This window comes from Tupaia chinensis, unplaced genomic scaffold, assembly GCF_000334495.1.
Source record: "Tupaia chinensis unplaced genomic scaffold, TupChi_1.0 Scaffold000335_1, whole genome shotgun sequence".
Taxonomy (NCBI): domain Eukaryota; kingdom Metazoa; phylum Chordata; class Mammalia; order Scandentia; family Tupaiidae; genus Tupaia; species Tupaia belangeri.
Window position 1 is genome coordinate 2,569,282 of NW_006159829.1, and position 18,066 is coordinate 2,587,347.

Below are 18,066 nucleotides of genomic sequence, written 5' to 3' on the forward strand. Positions count from 1 at the left end.
CAGCTTGCTTTCTCACTTTCTCTCTCTCTCTCTCTCTCTCTCTCTCTCTCTCTCTTTCTCTCTCTCCCTCTCTCTCTCTGTCCCTTTCTTTTTATTTTTTTTTTTTATTTTTTATTTTTAGAGAGGTTTTCGCTATAGGGCGCGTGCGCTCACCAGACAGACAGAGAGAGACATAGAGACAGAAAGCGAGAAATCACCCCCCCAGGGGGTATGGTCACGCCGCAATCCCTTCTCCTCCATTCTCCTCTCAGGATCTTGGGCACGCACGCACACGCGCCCGGCGTGAGTTTTAAGCCACCAGGTCCGGGACACGAACCGCAGTCAACTACGTGGGAGTCCAGCGACATAGCCATTACGCTAACTGCTGGTTCCCACTCTGTCCCTTTCTGTTCAAACTGAAATAAACAATAAATAAATAAATGAAGTTAAATAACATTTTTCAAATGAGAGAGAGGTTTTTTCTATAGGATATGTGTGCTCACTGGAGAGACAGAGAGAAAGTCAGAAAGTAAAAAATCACACTCCGTGTGGAATGGCCATGCCACAATCCCTTCTCCTTCATTCTCCTCTTGGGATTTTGGGCATGCACATACATGCACCCAACATGAGTTTTAAGCCTCTGGGTCCAGGACTCGAACTGCAGTAGACTACGTGGGAATCCAGTGACGTCACCATCATACCATCTTCTGGTTCCTCATTTGGATTTTCATACTGATGTTGCTAAGTGAGGGCAGTCCATTTATCATCATTGTTGCATTCAAGGTCACAGCAGCAGTGGCGTAGCGAGGCGAGTGCCCTGGCGCGGTCCCTGCCAGGATTCCACTCACTTGGCTGCCTGCCCACACGCCAGGGCCACGTGTCCACGAGCCATGTAGATGCTGCACATCGACCTTGGCTCTTCCTATTTTCCATGCCATTTCCGGGACCTGCCCTCACATTCACTGGGTCACCCAGCCCTACTGGTCTGACCTCTGAGCACCTGGAGTCCCTCGTCTGCCGTCTCTTCCCGCCCAGGTCCAGCCCCTCACATCCTGACTATGCCTCATTGATCTTCTCACCCATGTCCACCTCCGGCCTCTCCCGACTGGGCCCTCACTGACCCTTGCTGTGCCGCTGCGCTGCCAGGCTCCCAGCGTGGGGGAAGCAAGCCGCCCTCCTGGAGTCTCTGCATGGGGAAGGGAGGGAGAAAGGTGACAAGGCATCAGGCAGCCATGCGGTGAAAAAAACCATGGGCAGCCAGGGGAGCAGTCGGTCTGGAAGCAAGTCTTTGGGGAGATTGAGCCAAGTAGAAAGAATGTGGAAAGGAAACAAAATGTATTCATTTCCACCCAAGGACGTGGCAGCTGAGGGCTTGTCCAGTGTGGCTGGGGCTGAGGTGGGAGACGGAGGCGGCCAGAGGTTTGGGGACAGAGCTCAGGTTTTATTAAAGCAGCGGTATTTCCGAAATGCAATCTGATCCCGTCCGTCTCTGACTTCAAGTCCACCGGTGGCTGTCCTGTGCGCTGACCCCTTTCTCCCTCCTGACAGGACATTTACCGCCAGGGTGAGCTCGAAGGGCATGGTTACAGTGAGCTAATTATCTGTGTGACAAGCACCTTTTTGCCTCTGAGTTTTTCTTTCATGAAAGACACAGAGTGACAGGCACTCTCCCAACAAGGTTCTCACACCACAACCCACCACAGTCTCATCTGGCCTGAGCACCCACGCCCAGCATGCTCTGGGGTTCCCGGGATATGGACCCAGGACCTTTCCTGTGTGGGAAAGCGTTACTGGTGTGCCACCACCTGGCCCAAGACAGTGAGCTTCACGGGTCTGTAGGGTTGGGCACTACTGGACATGCATGTTTGGAGGGTTCTGGTTTGGGTTTTTAATTCTTCAGAATTACCGTATTATCGTTTCTCATTCTGATTTCGGGTTTGCATATAATGGATGGGTATCCTTGTGGGGTTACGGCGTGGTTTTAAGGCATGGGTACACTGTGTGTAACAGTCACGCCAAGGACTTGATGTGCTTCAGCCCTGGTTGTCTTCAGCCTTAAACAGGCCTTCACGTTGTACACGTGCATAACAGGGCTACTGCTTTGGGGTTTTGTTTGTTTTTATATCATGTATTAAGTTATCTGTATCTTTTACTGTGCTGTGGAATACCACCCTATATCAATGTTTGTTGAGTGAGAAATGAATACGAATGCGGCATGAACCCTGCGGAAGCAGATGTTATCATTTTATAAATGGACATGCTAAGATAAAATGTGATGTGCATAAAGATTGTCAGGGAACTGGTTCCCCAGGCCCAGGTTGTGCTGCAGCAGACCTGGTAGGGCCACACTCCTGCGCAGTGAGCACCGGCCTGATCCTGAGACTTCTGGTCTCAAGATCACCCTTTGGCCTTTGGCCTGGGATGCTTGAAGGAGGTGGCATCAGAGAAGAATCACAGTGATGGGGGCCTGGGCGGTTCAGAGCACTGACAGGAGGACTTAGGCTGGGAGACAGGAAGCGGGGGGTGGGGGGGAAGGGGACGGGCAGCTCAGACACGCCAAAGCCAAAAGAGCTGGCGCGTTCATGTAGGGTCTAGAGGAAAGGGGGTCTGGGGCAGGAATCCTGGCCTGGTGTTACCAAAAGGGACATTGTGCCACCAAGTGAGACAGAAGATTCAGAAGAGGCTCACTCCAGGGAGACGCAATGGCCGTTGGTGGAGGTCTGGCTGGAGATTTAGCTGTTCATATGCCAGCGTGTGAAGCCTGGCGGCCCCGTGAGTGAATGAAGGAGCAGTGCGAGGGTGCAGGGTGGTGTGTGATGCCAAGTCACTTGCTGGGTGTCTGCTGGCTCTGAGTCACAGGCGGCCCTGCTCTGGAGCCCTTCCTGCCAGGTGCAGGTGTTGTCTGCTCACCTGGGAAATGGACTGACAGCGGCTTACTCATGGCCGCCCTGCACTGCTGAAAGTGACGAGGCCGTAACCAAAACCAAACGAAGTTGGTGGGGATGGTGTGTGAAGAGCACTCTGTGCTGCCCCGCAGCACAGCGGGGAGCACAGTACAGGGAGGTATGGCCCATGTGGCCCATTGTGGTGTGAGCCTCAGCCCTTGGGGCTTGAGAATGCCGGTGCGTGTGCATTCCGAGGGTCCTGGTGGAACGGAGAATGGGAGAAGGGGTCGCAGTGTGACCAGGCCCTATTGGGGAGAGCAGGGTTCTCTCTCCCCTCCTCCCCGTCTCCCCGACAATTAAAAAAGAGAGAGAGAAAGTGCTTTTCCTGCTGTAAAGGGCCGACAGTGGTCCCCTCACCGCAGCCCAGACTGGGCTGCCAGGCTCCCTGCTGAGTAGCTCCAGGACCACCTCGGAGTCTGGCTGCAGAGAACCAGTTGGGAGGTGTGCAGTTCACGCTTCAGGGCTCCTAACTAAGATTTGGGTCCTGACGCCAGCCCTTACTTCCCGACCTTGAGCACATGCCCTCTGTGAAGTGCAGACGACTGTTCTCAGAGTTGTGGATGAGGTGAAATGTGACATGTATAAGGCAGAGGGGGCAGGGATGCACCGTTTTTAGAGGGGGAGGGCTATTCCCTCTTGGCCAGGTTTCATCTCCGTAGCAGCTTTGAGAGTGGCATTGATGAGACTCCTGCAGAGGCTAGAGCACTGCACACACATGACAGGGAGTCCCCGTGCACCGTCTGGGGACTACACCTGCTCCCACCACAGCCAAGCTGATAGGCGGAGGGAGGGATTTTGGCCACTCTGGAAAGAATGCTGCAAAGGACCATTGCAGGTGACAACTCAGAACCCACTTACTATTACATTTTTACATGTGCCCGTCACTGGAAAGGAAAGCTAGCCTTGTCGCTGTGAGAGTGCCCTTAAACATCACCTGCCGTGGTGAGCCCACAAGGCCTGGGTTGTCTGTCTCCCCGAGGAGGCTGTGCCTGTGAAGGACTGTGGTCTCCAAGGCCAAGGGGCTTCTAGTGTGTGGAAGGCCTGGTGTGGATCCTTTCCCAAAACTCTGGAGACAGATGTTTTTATAAAATAAAATGAAAAGCAATTTTTAGGAAGAGTTTTTTTTAAAAAAAAAAAAAAAAACATACAAAGTGCAAGCCAGACTTTTTTTTATTGTGAACTCCAGCCACCCCAAATTACCCTTCCCGGTTTCTGTTAACACGCCAGGGGGTGCTTGCCTCTGTTTCCATCCCCCTGAAAGGTCCTTCCTGGCCCCTGCTCATGAGTGTGCTGGGGACCAGCTCTGCACTCCCTGGAAGACCTCTCCTTTCGGGGACCCCACCAGCTGGCTTGGTCACGCGTGTGCCCACTTTTTCTCATAGGCGAGGCCAGGTGTGTGGAACGCCTCTGTTTGAATGTGGCTGGTGCTATTAACTGTGACACTGTCACTTGTCAAGCACTTCTGTGGCCAGCTGTCCCTCCCTGGGTTCGTTATCACCTCAGCCTGCATAGAGGCCTCGTATGGTGCCACACGTCCTTCTCTGGCCCCGTGCAAGTGTCACCTGTTCTGAGATGGCTCTGCTGCAGATCCACCACTGGGAAAATGCTTGCAGACGGCCACGGCCAGAGTGCAGACCACCTCAGTGAGAGCCTCCGGCTGCGAGGACTTTCTTTCCTGTGGGCGTTGCTTAGAAATAGTGTAACAGTGAGACTTGCTTTTATTCCATTACTGTGTGCACAGTGATTTTCCACTGTGCTGCTGTGCTGAAAACAGGATTTTTGTTTCAAGATGAGAAAGTCCTGTCCAAATAAAGCCTTCCTTGTGTTCTGAGACAGGAAAGAAATACTTTTGCTTTCTTCCTGCATGCAGACCCGGGCAGACTGAAGGAAAGGCAACTGCCAAGACAGAGATCAGAGCCATGCCAGATCAGGCACACGGCCTCAGGATGGGCTGTTCCCGGCTCCCCCACTGTCTGGAGACTCCACCCTGCAGTTTTCCCCTCCTGGCACAGCCCAGATTTGAGGGCAGCATAGTGTGGACAGAGGAGAATGATCTGTGAGTCTGAAAGCCTTAAGTGGGAAGTTTTCAAGTGAGGTAACACAAGAGTTGAGGCCTATTCCTCAGGCTGTCCTTGGCCCTTGCACAGGGCCTGCCTGGAACTCTCATCTGCTCTTGGTGGACGTACCCTCCACCCAGGCCTGCAGTTGCCCCTCTGCAATGCGCTTTGGAGAAGGAGGGCCCATGCCCAGTGTGAAAGGGCATCTGGAACACTCGGCTGTGCTGGCCTAGCCTGACATTCACACCAGAAAGTGGAGGGCGGCCAAAAAAAACAGCTGTGCGGTGGAATAGCGGCCTGCTGTCCCACACCCCCAGGGTGACTTCCACGGACATGGCCTCCGCAGAGAGGCCGGACACGAGTTCATGTTCTGCAGTCCTCTTGTGCTGTAAATTTCAGAGGCAGGCTGACCTTGGGCCAGAAATCAGATTCCCGTGTCGAGTCCACGAGGCACCAGCCAGGTGCGGGTGCGGGGCCTACTGTGTGCATGCTGTGCGTTTTGATCTGGGTGGCGCCTTCTGGGGTACGCACACGATTACATGTTCACAACAGTCCCGCCAGGTCACACCACACGTCCGAGGTGTATAGTGGGCTCCACCACAGAGGTTTGTGTGTATGGGCTCTGCGATGCGACAGTATTGCCTTTTTGACGTGTCTCTTAGAATGTAGCGTGTGTAAACAGCACACACTGTGTATACAGCATATTACAATGGATTCGGCTCTGCCCATACTTAAACTTTGTGCGTTTTGTTATAATTAAGTTACAGTTAAATTAAAAATGAACACCTAGTGGGGAATATGATCAGATCACCCCTGAATGTTCTTTATCTCTATGATCTGTTTATATAAAATTTTAAATATTAATTGCTTTATCTTTGATACAACTGTCTTTTTTTTTTTTGGAGAGGTATTTTGCTATAGGGTGCGTGCGCTCGCCAGACAGACAGAGAGAGACAGAGACAGAAAGCGAGAAATCACCCCCCAGTGGGGATGGTCGCGCCACAATCCCTTCTCCTCCATTCTCCTCTCGGGATCCTGGGCATGCACGCACACGCGCCCGGCGTGAGTTTTAAGCCACCAGGTCCAGGACTCGAACCGTGGTCAACTACGTGGGAGTCCAGCAACATAGCCATTATGCTAATTGCTGGTTCCAAATACAACTGTCTTTAGATCTAAACTGTTCTGTAAGAAGGAGATAGGTTCTCACTTTACCCAGTAGCAGAAACCAGGCAAGGTCTGAGACCAGCATTACGTCACTCCTATGTACTCAAAAGCAGTTCAGATCCTGGACCTGGTGGCTCAACTCACACTGGGTGCATGTGCGTGCCCAAAAGCCCAAGAGGAGGATGGAGGAGAAGAGATGTGATGTGGCCATCCCCCCCCCCCGGGGGGAGGCGGGGCAGGGTGATTTCTCGTTTTCCATCTCTCAGTTTCTCCAGCAAGCACACATGCTCTATAACAAAAATCTCTCTAAAAAAAAATTAAAAAGGCCAGTGCTGTCCTTTCTGAGTGCCACCATTCCCACACTGCTCTTTAACTCTCGGCCGCCACACACTTTTTTTTTCCAAGAGGTTTTTGCTATAGGGCACATGCACTTGCCAGACAGAGACAGCCAGCCAGAAAGCGAGAAATCACCCCCCAGGGGTCTGGCCACTCCCCAGGGTCTGGCCACTCCACAGTCCCTTCTCCTCCATTCTCTTCTCGGGTTCTTGGGCATGTACGCACACACGCCTGGTGTGATTTTAAGCCACCAGGTCTAGGACTTGAACCACAGTCAACTACATGGGAGTCCAGCAACATAGCCATTACACCAACTGCTGGTCCCCCATCTTGCATTCTCTCAGGCCATGTCCACAGTGTGTGGGCTAGTGCTCCTCTGTCCCCCTACAGCCAGTGAGCACCTCTGGGCATCCTTCCGGGTGAGGCAGCGTACCATCTGCACCTGGGTCTGACTTCCCCATGTGGATGTGGGTTTGTCACTGACCTCTGCAGTAAAAATTCATTTCTACAATTATTATTTCTTTTTATGTTTTTAAGAGTTATTTATTTTTAAAAAAAAAGAGTTATTTATTTAACTTTAGTTAGTTAGTTAGTTACTTTAATTTGACCAGGGCAGGGGGTGGTGAGAAAGCAAGCCACCGGTCTGGGACTTGAACTGCAGTCAGCCATGTGGAAGTCCAGCACCCTTAACCACCACACCACCTACCGGCCCTCTTTCTGTTTTATTTTTTTAAGAGAGAGTTTTGCTATAGGGCTTGTGCACTGCCAGTGAGACAGAGCGAAAAGTCACCCCCCAGGGGGCACAACACAACCTCTTCTCCTCCGTGCTCCTCTCGGGATCGTGGGCACACATGAACACACGTCCAGCCTAAGTTTCAAGCCACTGGGTCCGGAACTTGAACTGCAGTTGGCCTTGTGGGAGTCCAGCAACATAACCATCGCACCATCTGCTGGTCCCATTTTACTTCTTAATAATGTGGTACATATGCATGCAGTAAAATTCAGTCTTTTATTGTTTAGAGTCTTCTTAAGTTAATGTTTTTGGGCATTCCAAAAGACTTATTCAAAGCTTTTCTCATTTAATTATGGGGACAGTTATGTCACTTTGTAGAAGCCTGCTCTTTTAACATGCATTGAGATTTAGGTGGTTTCCAACCTGTATTTTGGCATTATTTTTTTCAAGAAATATTCATTTAATTATATTTATTATTATTCAGTTCGATCAGAGAGAGAGAGAGAGAGAAAGCAAGCCTCCAGGTCCAGGTCTCCAACTGCATTTGGCCATGTGGGAGTCCTTGTGCCGTAACCACCATGCCACCTGCTGGCTCCAAATTTAGGCCCTTTTTTTTTTCCGCATTATTTTTAAATGAGGGCTAGCTTGTGGCATGGTGGTTAAGACAGCTAAATCGCACATGACCAGCTGCATGATTCAAGTCCTAGACTTGATGGCTTAAAAAGCATGTCAGCACATGGGCACATCTACCCAGAAGTCCCAAAGGAGGAAGGAAAGGCGAAGGGGTTGTGATGTGGCCATCCCCCGGGGTGCAGGTGATGCTTTCTCACTTTCCTTCTCCCTTTCTGTCTCTCTGGTGAGTAGACTCATCTGGCAAATTCAAAAATTGTTAGAATGAGTATTTTTCTTTTAAAGGCAGTATCTTTTTTACATAATAGCTGGGAAGTTAATTCAGTTGATAACAGTGTGCCACACCGTTTCCCGTGTGACAACCCTGAGGACTGCTGACAGCCATCACCCAGAGTCCTCTCTGTGACTAACCATCAGTAGTGTCTTGACCCCTTTCCTTCTGTGACCTGTACCAGATCTCAACATTCCTTCCAGGCCTGCTATATTCCAGGCCTGTCCCCACCCCGCGGGGGGGGGGGGGGGGGGGGGGACAAAGGGAAAGGAAGGGAGGAGGGGACAGCACTGGGTGTTCAGACCAGAGCATCTTTGATGGCTCTGGTCTCAACAGTGCTGTGTCCTTTGCCAACTTCCAGTTTAACCTGGCACCCACAGCTGCCACTGTGCCGTTATAGGCTCAGATGGTGGAGGAAGATCTACAGCCTTGAACACCCATGATCAGAGAGACCCTGAAACAGTCAGGATTTGGGAGCGCAGGAATCACCTGACAGTCAGATATGTCAGGGCCAAGGCAGGACTAGTTCAGGAGCTGTGCTGTGGGGGAGGCTCTGCTCGGCTCCAGCCATGGGCGCGGAGATGGAAGACACAAGTTCATTTCTCCACCCAGTAAGTGTCTCGGCTGTGTCGTCAGTGCCAGGCACTTGTCGGGTATAGCTGATGGGAAACCCAAGACGAGGCGGAGTGGCTGTCCTCTGACTAATGGGGCAGTGAGGGCTATGCACACAGAGCCTGGGCAGCAGAGACTGGAGAGTGACAGTCCTTCTCCAAGAGGAAGAGACGAACCACCAGGAGGGGATGGGGCTGAGTCTCAAAGGGAGATCAGGACTTCCCAGGCAGGAGTGTGTGCCCAGCTGCAAGACAGGGGTAGGCAGGAGTCAGGGACTGGCTGTGGGACCCACACCCCCGCTGTGCTGGGCACAGTGTCATTTTGTGATGGAAGACCTGCCAGGCTCCTTCCCATAAAGGCATGTAACCTACCTGTTCATTTTTATTTTAGTGAGATTTGCATATTCTTATTTATGTTAAGTCTGGATTTCTGTTTGGTTTCTGTACTCCATATGCATTGTGGAAGAAAAATATCTTGTCATCGTACCCATTTGCTACTTTGAGAAGTTGGCCAAGTTCATAGAATCCTTGCTCTGCCAGGAAGATACCAGGTTGTCAGAAAAGTTGTGATGCATTTTTTTGCATAGAAAAAATACGCCATGGGGGGATCAGCAGTTAGCATAATAACTATGTCGCTGGACTCCCACGTAGTTGACCACGGTTCAAGTCCCGGACCTGGTGGCTTAAACTCATGTCGGGCGTGTGTGCATACATGCCCAAGATCCCAAGAGAATGGAGGAGAAGGGATTGTGGCGTGGCCATGCCCCCTGGGGGGTGATTTCTCGCTTTCTGTCTCTCTGTCTCTGTCTGTCTGGCGAGCGCACGCGCCCTATAGCAAAAACCTCTCAAAAAAAAAAAGGAAAAGAAAAAATACGCCATGGAGTTTCTGACAGCTGAGTCTTTGGTATTAAAGACTAAGTGTTCCAGTGTTGCAGGTTCCCGGGGCGTACGTGCACTCAGGTGGGCCAGCCAGCCTCCCCTGACTACTGCGTCAGGGAATTTTTGAAACTGAGGAACGTTAGGGTCAGCAGATGGCCTAATGGTTATGTCGCTAGACTCCTGCATAGTTGACCGAGGCTCGAGTCCTGGACCCAGTGCCTTAGAACTCACATCAGGCATGTGTGTATGCATTCCTTAAATCCTGAGAGTAGACGAGGAGAAGGGATTGCAGCATGGCCATCTCCCGTGGGGGTCGATTTCTCGCTTTTTATCTCTGTCTCTCTGGTGAGCACACACACCCTATAGCAGACACCTCTCTTAAAAAAAAAATGTTGTTGGAGAATGTTAACTCTATTTACTCAGGGGACAATTGTATTGTAAAGGGAAAAATGTAATACAGAATCTGTCAGCAGTTTTGAAACCATTTTGGTTTTGTTTTCATTTTTTTTAGAAACCCGACGTGAGGCTCTCTCGAGGTAGCATCGACAGGGAAGACGGGAGTCTTCAGGGTCCGGTAAGTAATACCGTGTGTTCAACAGGATGGAACCACAGGTTCTTATGGGCATGGGCCATTATTTTTGTCTTAAGATATCCATGTTCACTAGTAGTTGTAATCTGGATCAGAATAATCCATTCTATGAACTAAGCAAACATTTTAACTTCAAATGATTAAAATAGATTCTGCGGGGCAGCAGGTGACATAGCAGTCACCTCACTGGACTCCTACGTGGCCAACTACTGTAGAGTACAGGACCCAGTGGCTTGAAATCCATGTCTGCATGTGTGCCCAAGATCCCAGGGGAAGAATGGTGGAGAAGGAGAAGGGATTGCTTCATGGCCATCCCCCAGAGGGTGATTTCTCACTTCCCTCCCATTGTCTCTGTCTGGCTCTCCAGCAAGCGCACATACCCTAAGGCCAAAACATTTACAAATAAAATAAAATAGACTATGTGCAGCCTAGACTTCTTGTTCAGATGCAAAAGTTTTTTTGTCCCATTACCAATACAGGCTTTGCAGCATTAAGCTGGACTCTGTGACCCAAAGAGAGATGTATATGTAGTAATTATTGTATTCAGCATTGTCATTTGCTACAGTTTTTGTTTTTTAAAGAATTGTTTGTTTGTTTGTTTGTTTTCATTTGACCTGAGTGAGAGAGAGAGAGCAAGCAAGCTGCAAGATCCAGGACTCAAACCACAGTCAGCCATGTGAGAGTCCAGCTCCCTTAACCACCGCCACCTGCCAACTCTCTTGCTGCACTTTATACTCTTATTGCAAGTTGGGGGAGTTTCCACAGTCACATGAAACCTGTTCAAGTAAAATTTGTTTCTTCTGGGCGTTGCAGGGAGCACCTGAGATACTCTGGACAGCTAGTATGTGATTTTTCCAAATGTATCTAAACCTTACTAGAAACCCACTGGTGTTTCAAGGAAAGTGGTTGAAATTGCCTTGATAACATCTCCGCCAGCTGATGTCTGGTTAAGATGGGGGCCAACAGGTGGCACAGTGATTAAGATGTTGGACTCCCTCATGGCTGACCACAGTTCAAGTCCCTGACCTGGCAACTTGCTTAAATATTCTCTCTCTCTCTCTCTCTCTGCCCCCCTTCTTCCTCTCTTATCTCTCCAGTAAGCATGCACACCTTATAGCAATTTTTTAAAAATAATACACAAACGGGGGACCAGCAGTTAGCGTAATGGCTATGTCGCTGGACTCCCATGTGGTTGACTGCAGTTCAAGTCCCAGACCTGGTGGCATAAACTCACACCGGGTGCATGTGCATGCATGCCCAAGATCCTGAGAAGAGAATGGAGGAGAAGGGATTGTGGCGTGGCCATACCCCCCAGAGGGTGATTTCTTGCTTTCTGTCTCCCTGTCGGTCTTTGTCTTTCTGGCGAGTGCACGAGCCCTGTAGCAAAATCCTCTCCAAATAAATAAATAAATAAATAAATAATAAAAATGATACACAAACGTAAATAAATAATTTCTTAAAAAGATAAAGGCAGATTTTTTTAATCACTTACTACTCTTTGTTTTGGAGAGGTTTTTGCTGTAAGGTTTGTGCACTCTTCAGAAAGACAGAGAAAGGCAGAGAGATAGAAAGCGAGAAATCACTCCCTAGGGAGGATGGCCACACCACAATCCCTTCTCCTTCGTTCTCCTCTTGGGATCTTGGGCACGCACATACACGTACCTGGCGTGAGTTAAGCCACTGTGTCTGGGATTCGGACTGCAGTCGATGGGAGTCCAGCGACATAGCCATTACACCAGCTGCCAGTCCCCACTTACTGCTCTTGTCTTATAAATGTATGCCAAGGGCTGGCAGGTGGCTTGGTGGTTAAGGCAACAGGACTCGCGCATGGCTGACTACAGTTCAAGTGCTGGACCTGGCAACTTGCTTTCTCACTTTCCTTCTCTCTCTTTTCTCTCTCTCTCTCTGGTCAAGTTCAAAAACATAAAATGATGACAATTAATAAAATTAAATAATTCTCAAAAAAAAGATATATTAAATGTGTTCTAGGCCTTTCCATAATAAGCTTCTTTGAGTGGAACATTGCACCCACCTAACTGCATTCCACGTTCTTATCGCCCAGCTCCCAGATGCATATTACAGAATGACCCTACAGGAAATTTTTTCTAGTCTGTGCTATGACATTCTGTCTGGCCCTGAGATCTGGCACCAGAGGACTTGCCCGGCTGCCAGAGTGTGAGCATCTGTCATCTCCCATCACGATGTGCAGGCTGGGGGTGCTCTACAGATGGCACATGCCAGACATTCTGCAGCTCATTGCATGGAGTCACAGTGTACAGTGTCTCCACGCTCTGAGCTCCTTATGAAGTGACTCTTAACAAGCAGTCTGTCCTAGATGGTTAGACGTGGGATCGCCATGAAATGCAGTCCTGTTCAGAGACCAGCTAGTTAGAATTTGCTAGTAAGAAACATGTTGGGAGAGGAACTTTTTTTCTTTTTTCTGGGTAACTGCCAGAAGGCACATGGACTTGCCAGAAAGAGAGGGAAAGCAACCCCTCCCCCTCCTGTGGGGTGAAGTCATTTCACATTTCTTTTCCTCCATGTCTCTGTTTGGTCAGGAGTCTGGACATTCACATCTTGGCCACTGGGGCCAGGATGCCAATCCCAGCTGGCCATGGGGGCTGGGGGACATCTGGCTCCAGATGTGCTCGAAGCACTGCTACAAGGGCTAGCCCAGGAGATTCTTCTTGTCCTGTATATGGCATATAAAAAGTACTCAGAAAATACACAGAATTAACAAAGTCAACCTGGACAGGGACCAGTCAGAAATGCTTCATTAGTAAAAACTCGTACCTTCCGACTGCACCCTTATGTGATAAGGGACGGCATTGTGATGAAGCGAAATGCAGACGCAGCAAGACCTGTGGTTTTAAATGCTTTAATGAGAAACTTTAGACATGCATGAAAGAAAATTCTATGTTGGTGGTGGCCCCCTGTTTGTGATCCCAGAGTATTCCATGTCTGCCTCTTCACTCCTTCGTGCACACTGTGTTGGCGTCCTGTGCTGCTTTTTCTGATCGCCCACCCCAGCTGAGACCTAAGCAGTGCCCTGTCTTATGCCTCTTGATACTTGGCATCTAGCACACAATTTTGAGAGGATGGATGAATGGACAGGGTGGGAGAGGAGAAGTAGTTACATCCTCACACGTTCCAGGCATTGACTGGACTGTTCTTTTCCTACAGACTGGGAACCAACACGTGTATCAGCCTGTGGGGAAGCCGGGTGAGTGAGGAATGAGCTGTGTGTCGGGTGGGGTGGGTTGGAATTAGCAGCATAGCTTTGGAGTGCTGCATCCCACTCTCCAGACCACAGCAGCCACGGTGCCCACCACATTCAGCCCGTGGCAGGAGCAGTTCCTGTCCTGGTGTGTGAGAAGGGCCTGCCCAGCATGCAGGGTTAGCATCTGTTGTGATCGTTGCATCCTTGGAGAGTTTGCTTTCTCATTGTCATACGTGAGTTACTTACGGGGGATCATCTCCTTCCAACAGATCCTGCGGCTCCACCAAAGAAGCCCCCACGCCCCGGAGCCCCTGGTCACCTGGGCAGCCTTGCCAGCCTCGGCAGCCCTGGGGACGGCTATAACGAGGGCGTCAAGGTGGGTGTCTGAGCCTGGGCGGCACGCTCTGCTTGCAGGGTTGCACGTCGCTGGTGGTGTTGAGTGGGGTTGTGCAGGGTAGGACTGCCGAGTGGCACAGAGCGGCTGGATCTGGGGAGCTCAGTCAGAGCCTCACTTTCTGCATCATCTTTCTCTGACCAGACAGAATGTGTCTGAAATGAAGTGCTAAGATTTCTATCTGGTTTTAAAAATTAACTAAACCCAGGCCCAGCAGGTGGTGTGGTGGTTAAGGTGGCTAACATGGCTGACCGCAATTTGAGTCCCAGATTTGGCAGCTTGCTTTCTCGCTTTGCTTCTCTCTGTCAATCTGGTCAACTTCAAAAACAAATAAAATAAGATAATGACAACGAATAAAATAAAATAATTTTTTTAATTAATTAAACCCAGGTACCTGGGCTAAGTGAGCACACTCTCTTGACACCATCTCCGGTTTGTCAATATGGCTTCATGGAGAACTGCAGTAATTCCCCGTCTGAGGTCGGAACTGTGTGTGTAAGCACTGTGTGCAGAGTAGAGCCGTCCTCAGACCGAGGCACCTTTGACTTGGGCACAAAACCAACCGTGAGCTGCTCCTGTGTGTGTCCCAGAGCCTCTGCATTACTCTGCGAGGAGTCCTCTTGCTTTCCACCAAAGAGAACATACTACTTCTCAAAGTAGCACCTGTTTCTCAGCTCTGGTAACACACTGTTCTCACATTTTAACATCTGAGACCAGAACGGTGTCTTGCTTTTACTGACAGAGTCCTTTCCTTTCTTAGTGGTTGATAAGAAAACGGTGCATCCTGTAGTGGGTGACGTCTTACTGGTCAATAGCGTATTAGTTAGATGGATTTTTTTTCCAGTGCCCACCATGTGCTAGCACCCTCTCTGTGCCAACTGCGATGACAGACCTTCCCGCGTTTTAAATCCTCAACATCAGCCTCACAGGATAGATGGTATCTTCACAGGAGGCAACCAGGATTTGCAGAGGTCAAGCAGTGTGTTTGGGGTGCCGAGCTCACACAGCTAAGCTGCTGTCACCATGCCCCTGACTGACTCCCCACCAAGGTTGCCACCTCTAAAGCCAACTCAGGCTGGTGATTGGTTAAAGAAGATAGACTGTCATCTCAGAGGAGCCAGGGTTAGTCTCAGGAGGAGAAGAGGTCTTGTCCAGGCTCAGAATGCAGAGGCTTGCGGTGTTCACTCACGAGGTGGCCAGAGAATAAATGTGGCACCAGGATGCTCACCCGCTCCCTGCGCCAGTGCAAGAGCAACTGGGCCGAGATGCCCCTTCCGGGGGTTAGTAATCACAGCTCATGCCATTGGCTCATCAGCTCAGAGACGCCAGGCGCCTGCCCAGTCCTCTGGGCCTTTCTCCCAGGGACATCTCCCAGCGACTGTCAGTGACACGCTCGGCGTCCTTAGGGAGGAGCGACAGGCCTTCCTCATAAGGCTTCTGTAAGTTTAAGGAAGGGAACGTTGGGGACCAGCAGATGGTGGAGCGGTTTCATTGCTGGACTTCCACTTGGCTGACCACAGTTTGAGTTCCAGACCCGGTGGCTTGAAACTCTCTTCAGGCACACGTGCACGCACGCCCAAGGTCTCAGGAGAATGGAGGAGAAGGGATTGCTTCATGGCCATCCTTCCTGGGGGTGACTTCTCATTTTCCTTCTCACTGTCTCTGTCTCTCTCTCTCTCTCTAGCAAATGCACACACCCCTAAGGCAAAAACTTCTACCAAAATAAAAAGGAAAGAAAAAGTGAAAATTTAGGTTCATGAACTCTTCACATTCATAAGCCATGAGAGCCAGCTTAAAAATGACTTGTATTATAAGGAAAAAACAACTGGCGGAGTAGATTGGGTACCACCTCAGAAGTCTGATATGCCTGTTCATTTCTCACAGCTGAGTAACAGGCAAATCAGTACCATTGAGAATATCCTTCACATAGAGTTGTTGTTGTTAGGTTTTGCCATATGGTGCGTGCACTCACTGAGAGAAACAAAGACAGAGAGCGGGAAAGTAAGAAACAAACCCACCCATCCCACTCAGGGGGAGTGGACATGCTGCAGTCCCTCCTCCATTCTCTTCTTGGAAGATACTGGGCATGCGTGCTCACGGGCCCAGCGTGACTTTCAAGTCACCGGGTCTGGGACTCAACCGTGGTCAGTTCTGTGGAGTCTGCTGCTTTCAGCCACCACACCACCTGCTGGCCAGCCCCAAGAAGAAATGTTGATGGAGACAGTATACTTAAATATATTAGTGATTGTGAAATATGTACCTCTTCTGTTTCTTCATTCGGTAGAGGTTATCGAATCCTACCTAGAAGAACAATACTGAGTCAATAGGAATAATTCTTACCTTTAACAACGTTTATTTAGCATAGTTCACTCAAGTAACATGTAGCCAAAAATCAGTCTCAATTTCTCCTTGATGGCTTTATGTTTGGTTCTTAATTCTCTGCGTCCAAGCATCATCCTCAGTGGTCACACCTGCCTCCATCTGTAGAGGGCGGTGCTGTATTGCATCTGCTTGCCAGGACGTTTCCAAGTTACCGAGCTCCAAAAACAGGAACCCAGTGACAGGTGTCTCCACACTAAGCTTTTGCTTCTGGAGTATGACCCTGAGTCTGGGACGGTCCCTAGAAGCACCATGACGAAGCCCTTCCACCACAAGAGTTGGGCAGAAGACAAAGCACAGAAGCTTCAGTCAGGTTAAAATAAATCCTCCTAGAATCATCGTTCATTAAATTTCTTCTTGGCACTTGCCTTGTGGCACTACCCTCAGAAAGACCTGTGTGTTGACTTGGCTCAAACCGCACATCCGTGACTGCGAGCTGAAGGCTGTCCAGTGATTTCAGTGCAGAGAGCAAAGCCTGGGGGCAGCTGTGGGACCGCCCGTCCCAGTGCCCGGGAACCTTCCTCCATGCGGACCGCGCAGCGTGTGCAGCCGCGTGCATCCTCTCCAAGTCTGAGGAGGGGACGAGAGCCACAGCTCGGGCCTTGCTCTGCAGTCACAGCACCAGCCCTGGTCCCAGCTGTGCAGGAGTGCACTAAAACTGCTTCACTTAGAGTTAGTTCACCTAACCACAAGAATTGGCTCAAAAGAAGGGGGTTTTGTTTGCCTGTTTTTGATTTGTCTTAATCTCCTGATACCTGTCAACACGGCCCCTAGCCCAGAGTCTGTATCCTGGCTGTACCCGCAGACTTCAGGGCTGTGGAGGGGCCCGGGGTGTGGGAATGGAGAGCCTCTCAGCCGTCAGACACGCTGTTCCCAGTGGTTACAGACATACACGCCTCCTGTCCGTGAAGAGCCTTAACCCTGCTGCTGCCGGGTCATTGCTGCGGGGCCTTGCATGCTCTCATGTCCACGGGGTGGTAAGCACAGCACGTGCTCGTGTGTAGCACGGATGGATGCCGAACAGCCACACTTGGCTTACTGTGAGCTGGTGCTGGTCAGCGGCTTTGGAACCGGCTCCCTTGTGCTCTGCTCATGTGTTTTTTGGGGGGGGTGTCTGCTGCCTTTATTAATACTGTTTTTCTTTTTTCCCTCTCTGATAATTCCTCTAACTTTTGCTCACCTTCCGTTCGACAATAGCCGTGGAGGGTAAGCACACCGTGTCCTTGTGTGTCTGTCCAGCTCTGTCCTCTACCCCCGCTCTGCATGTGACTCTGGACAGAAAGCGGCAGGGAGCCAGCGGGAGGGCACTCTGGCTTGGTCTGTCACCTCTCATGACCAGCAAGTGCCAAAAGTGGCATTTCTGTTTGCCAGAGAGTGAGACGAGAGTATCTTTGCAGTGAATGGATTATCCTCGTCCTCTTCTCCATCAGGCCCACACTTCACAACTGCCATGAACAGAATTAATCTGTTTCCGACTACTTGGGCAGAGGCACTGAGGGTTCAGAAACGGGCACTTGGTGTCCCGGCCTGAGCCCCGGCACTTGGTGTCCCGGCCTGAGCCCCGGCGCAGAGTCGTGATGGAGCAGCCATTGGCCGCCACAGCATAGGCTGCTCATACCCACGGTCCTTTCTGTGCCTGGTACAGCTCTACTCGATTTGAATTTTAAGCAGTGCTCCCCTGAAGGCCCTCACGCCATTCTGCCTTCTGTGCTCAGTTTACTCGGGCAGTGCTCATTCATGTCCCTATGTCCTGAACCTGCTCACAGCTGTGGCTTAGCCACCCTTTCTCATGGGTGCCTGGGTGGGGCAGCTGAGGCCTGCAGCCCCAGGTGGCTGCCGCGGTCAGCACAGCTGACTGGCGCCCGTGCCCCACCATGCC

The 18,066-nt window shown here is 50.4% G+C and overlaps 1 protein-coding gene across 11 annotated transcripts in view; it reads left to right on the top strand.

The window, feature by feature from the left end:
• The window catches only part of PTK2 (protein tyrosine kinase 2), a 291,358-nt gene that overhangs the window by 264,702 nt on the left and 8,590 nt on the right, over positions 1–18,066 (top strand). For 8 of the 11 annotated variants that reach the window (XM_014589190.2, XM_006152112.3, XM_006152115.3 and 5 more), the window contains 4 exons: positions 10,117–10,179; positions 13,378–13,417; positions 13,684–13,790; positions 17,385–17,393. In XM_014589190.2, the coding sequence (XP_014444676.1) occupies positions 10,117–10,179; positions 13,378–13,417; positions 13,684–13,790; positions 17,385–17,393 (219 nt within the window). The remainder of the gene's footprint in view (positions 1–10,116; positions 10,180–13,377; positions 13,418–13,683; positions 13,791–17,384; positions 17,394–18,066) is intronic. The other 3 variants (XM_006152113.3, XM_027773308.1, XM_006152117.3) reach the window with 1 other exon arrangement.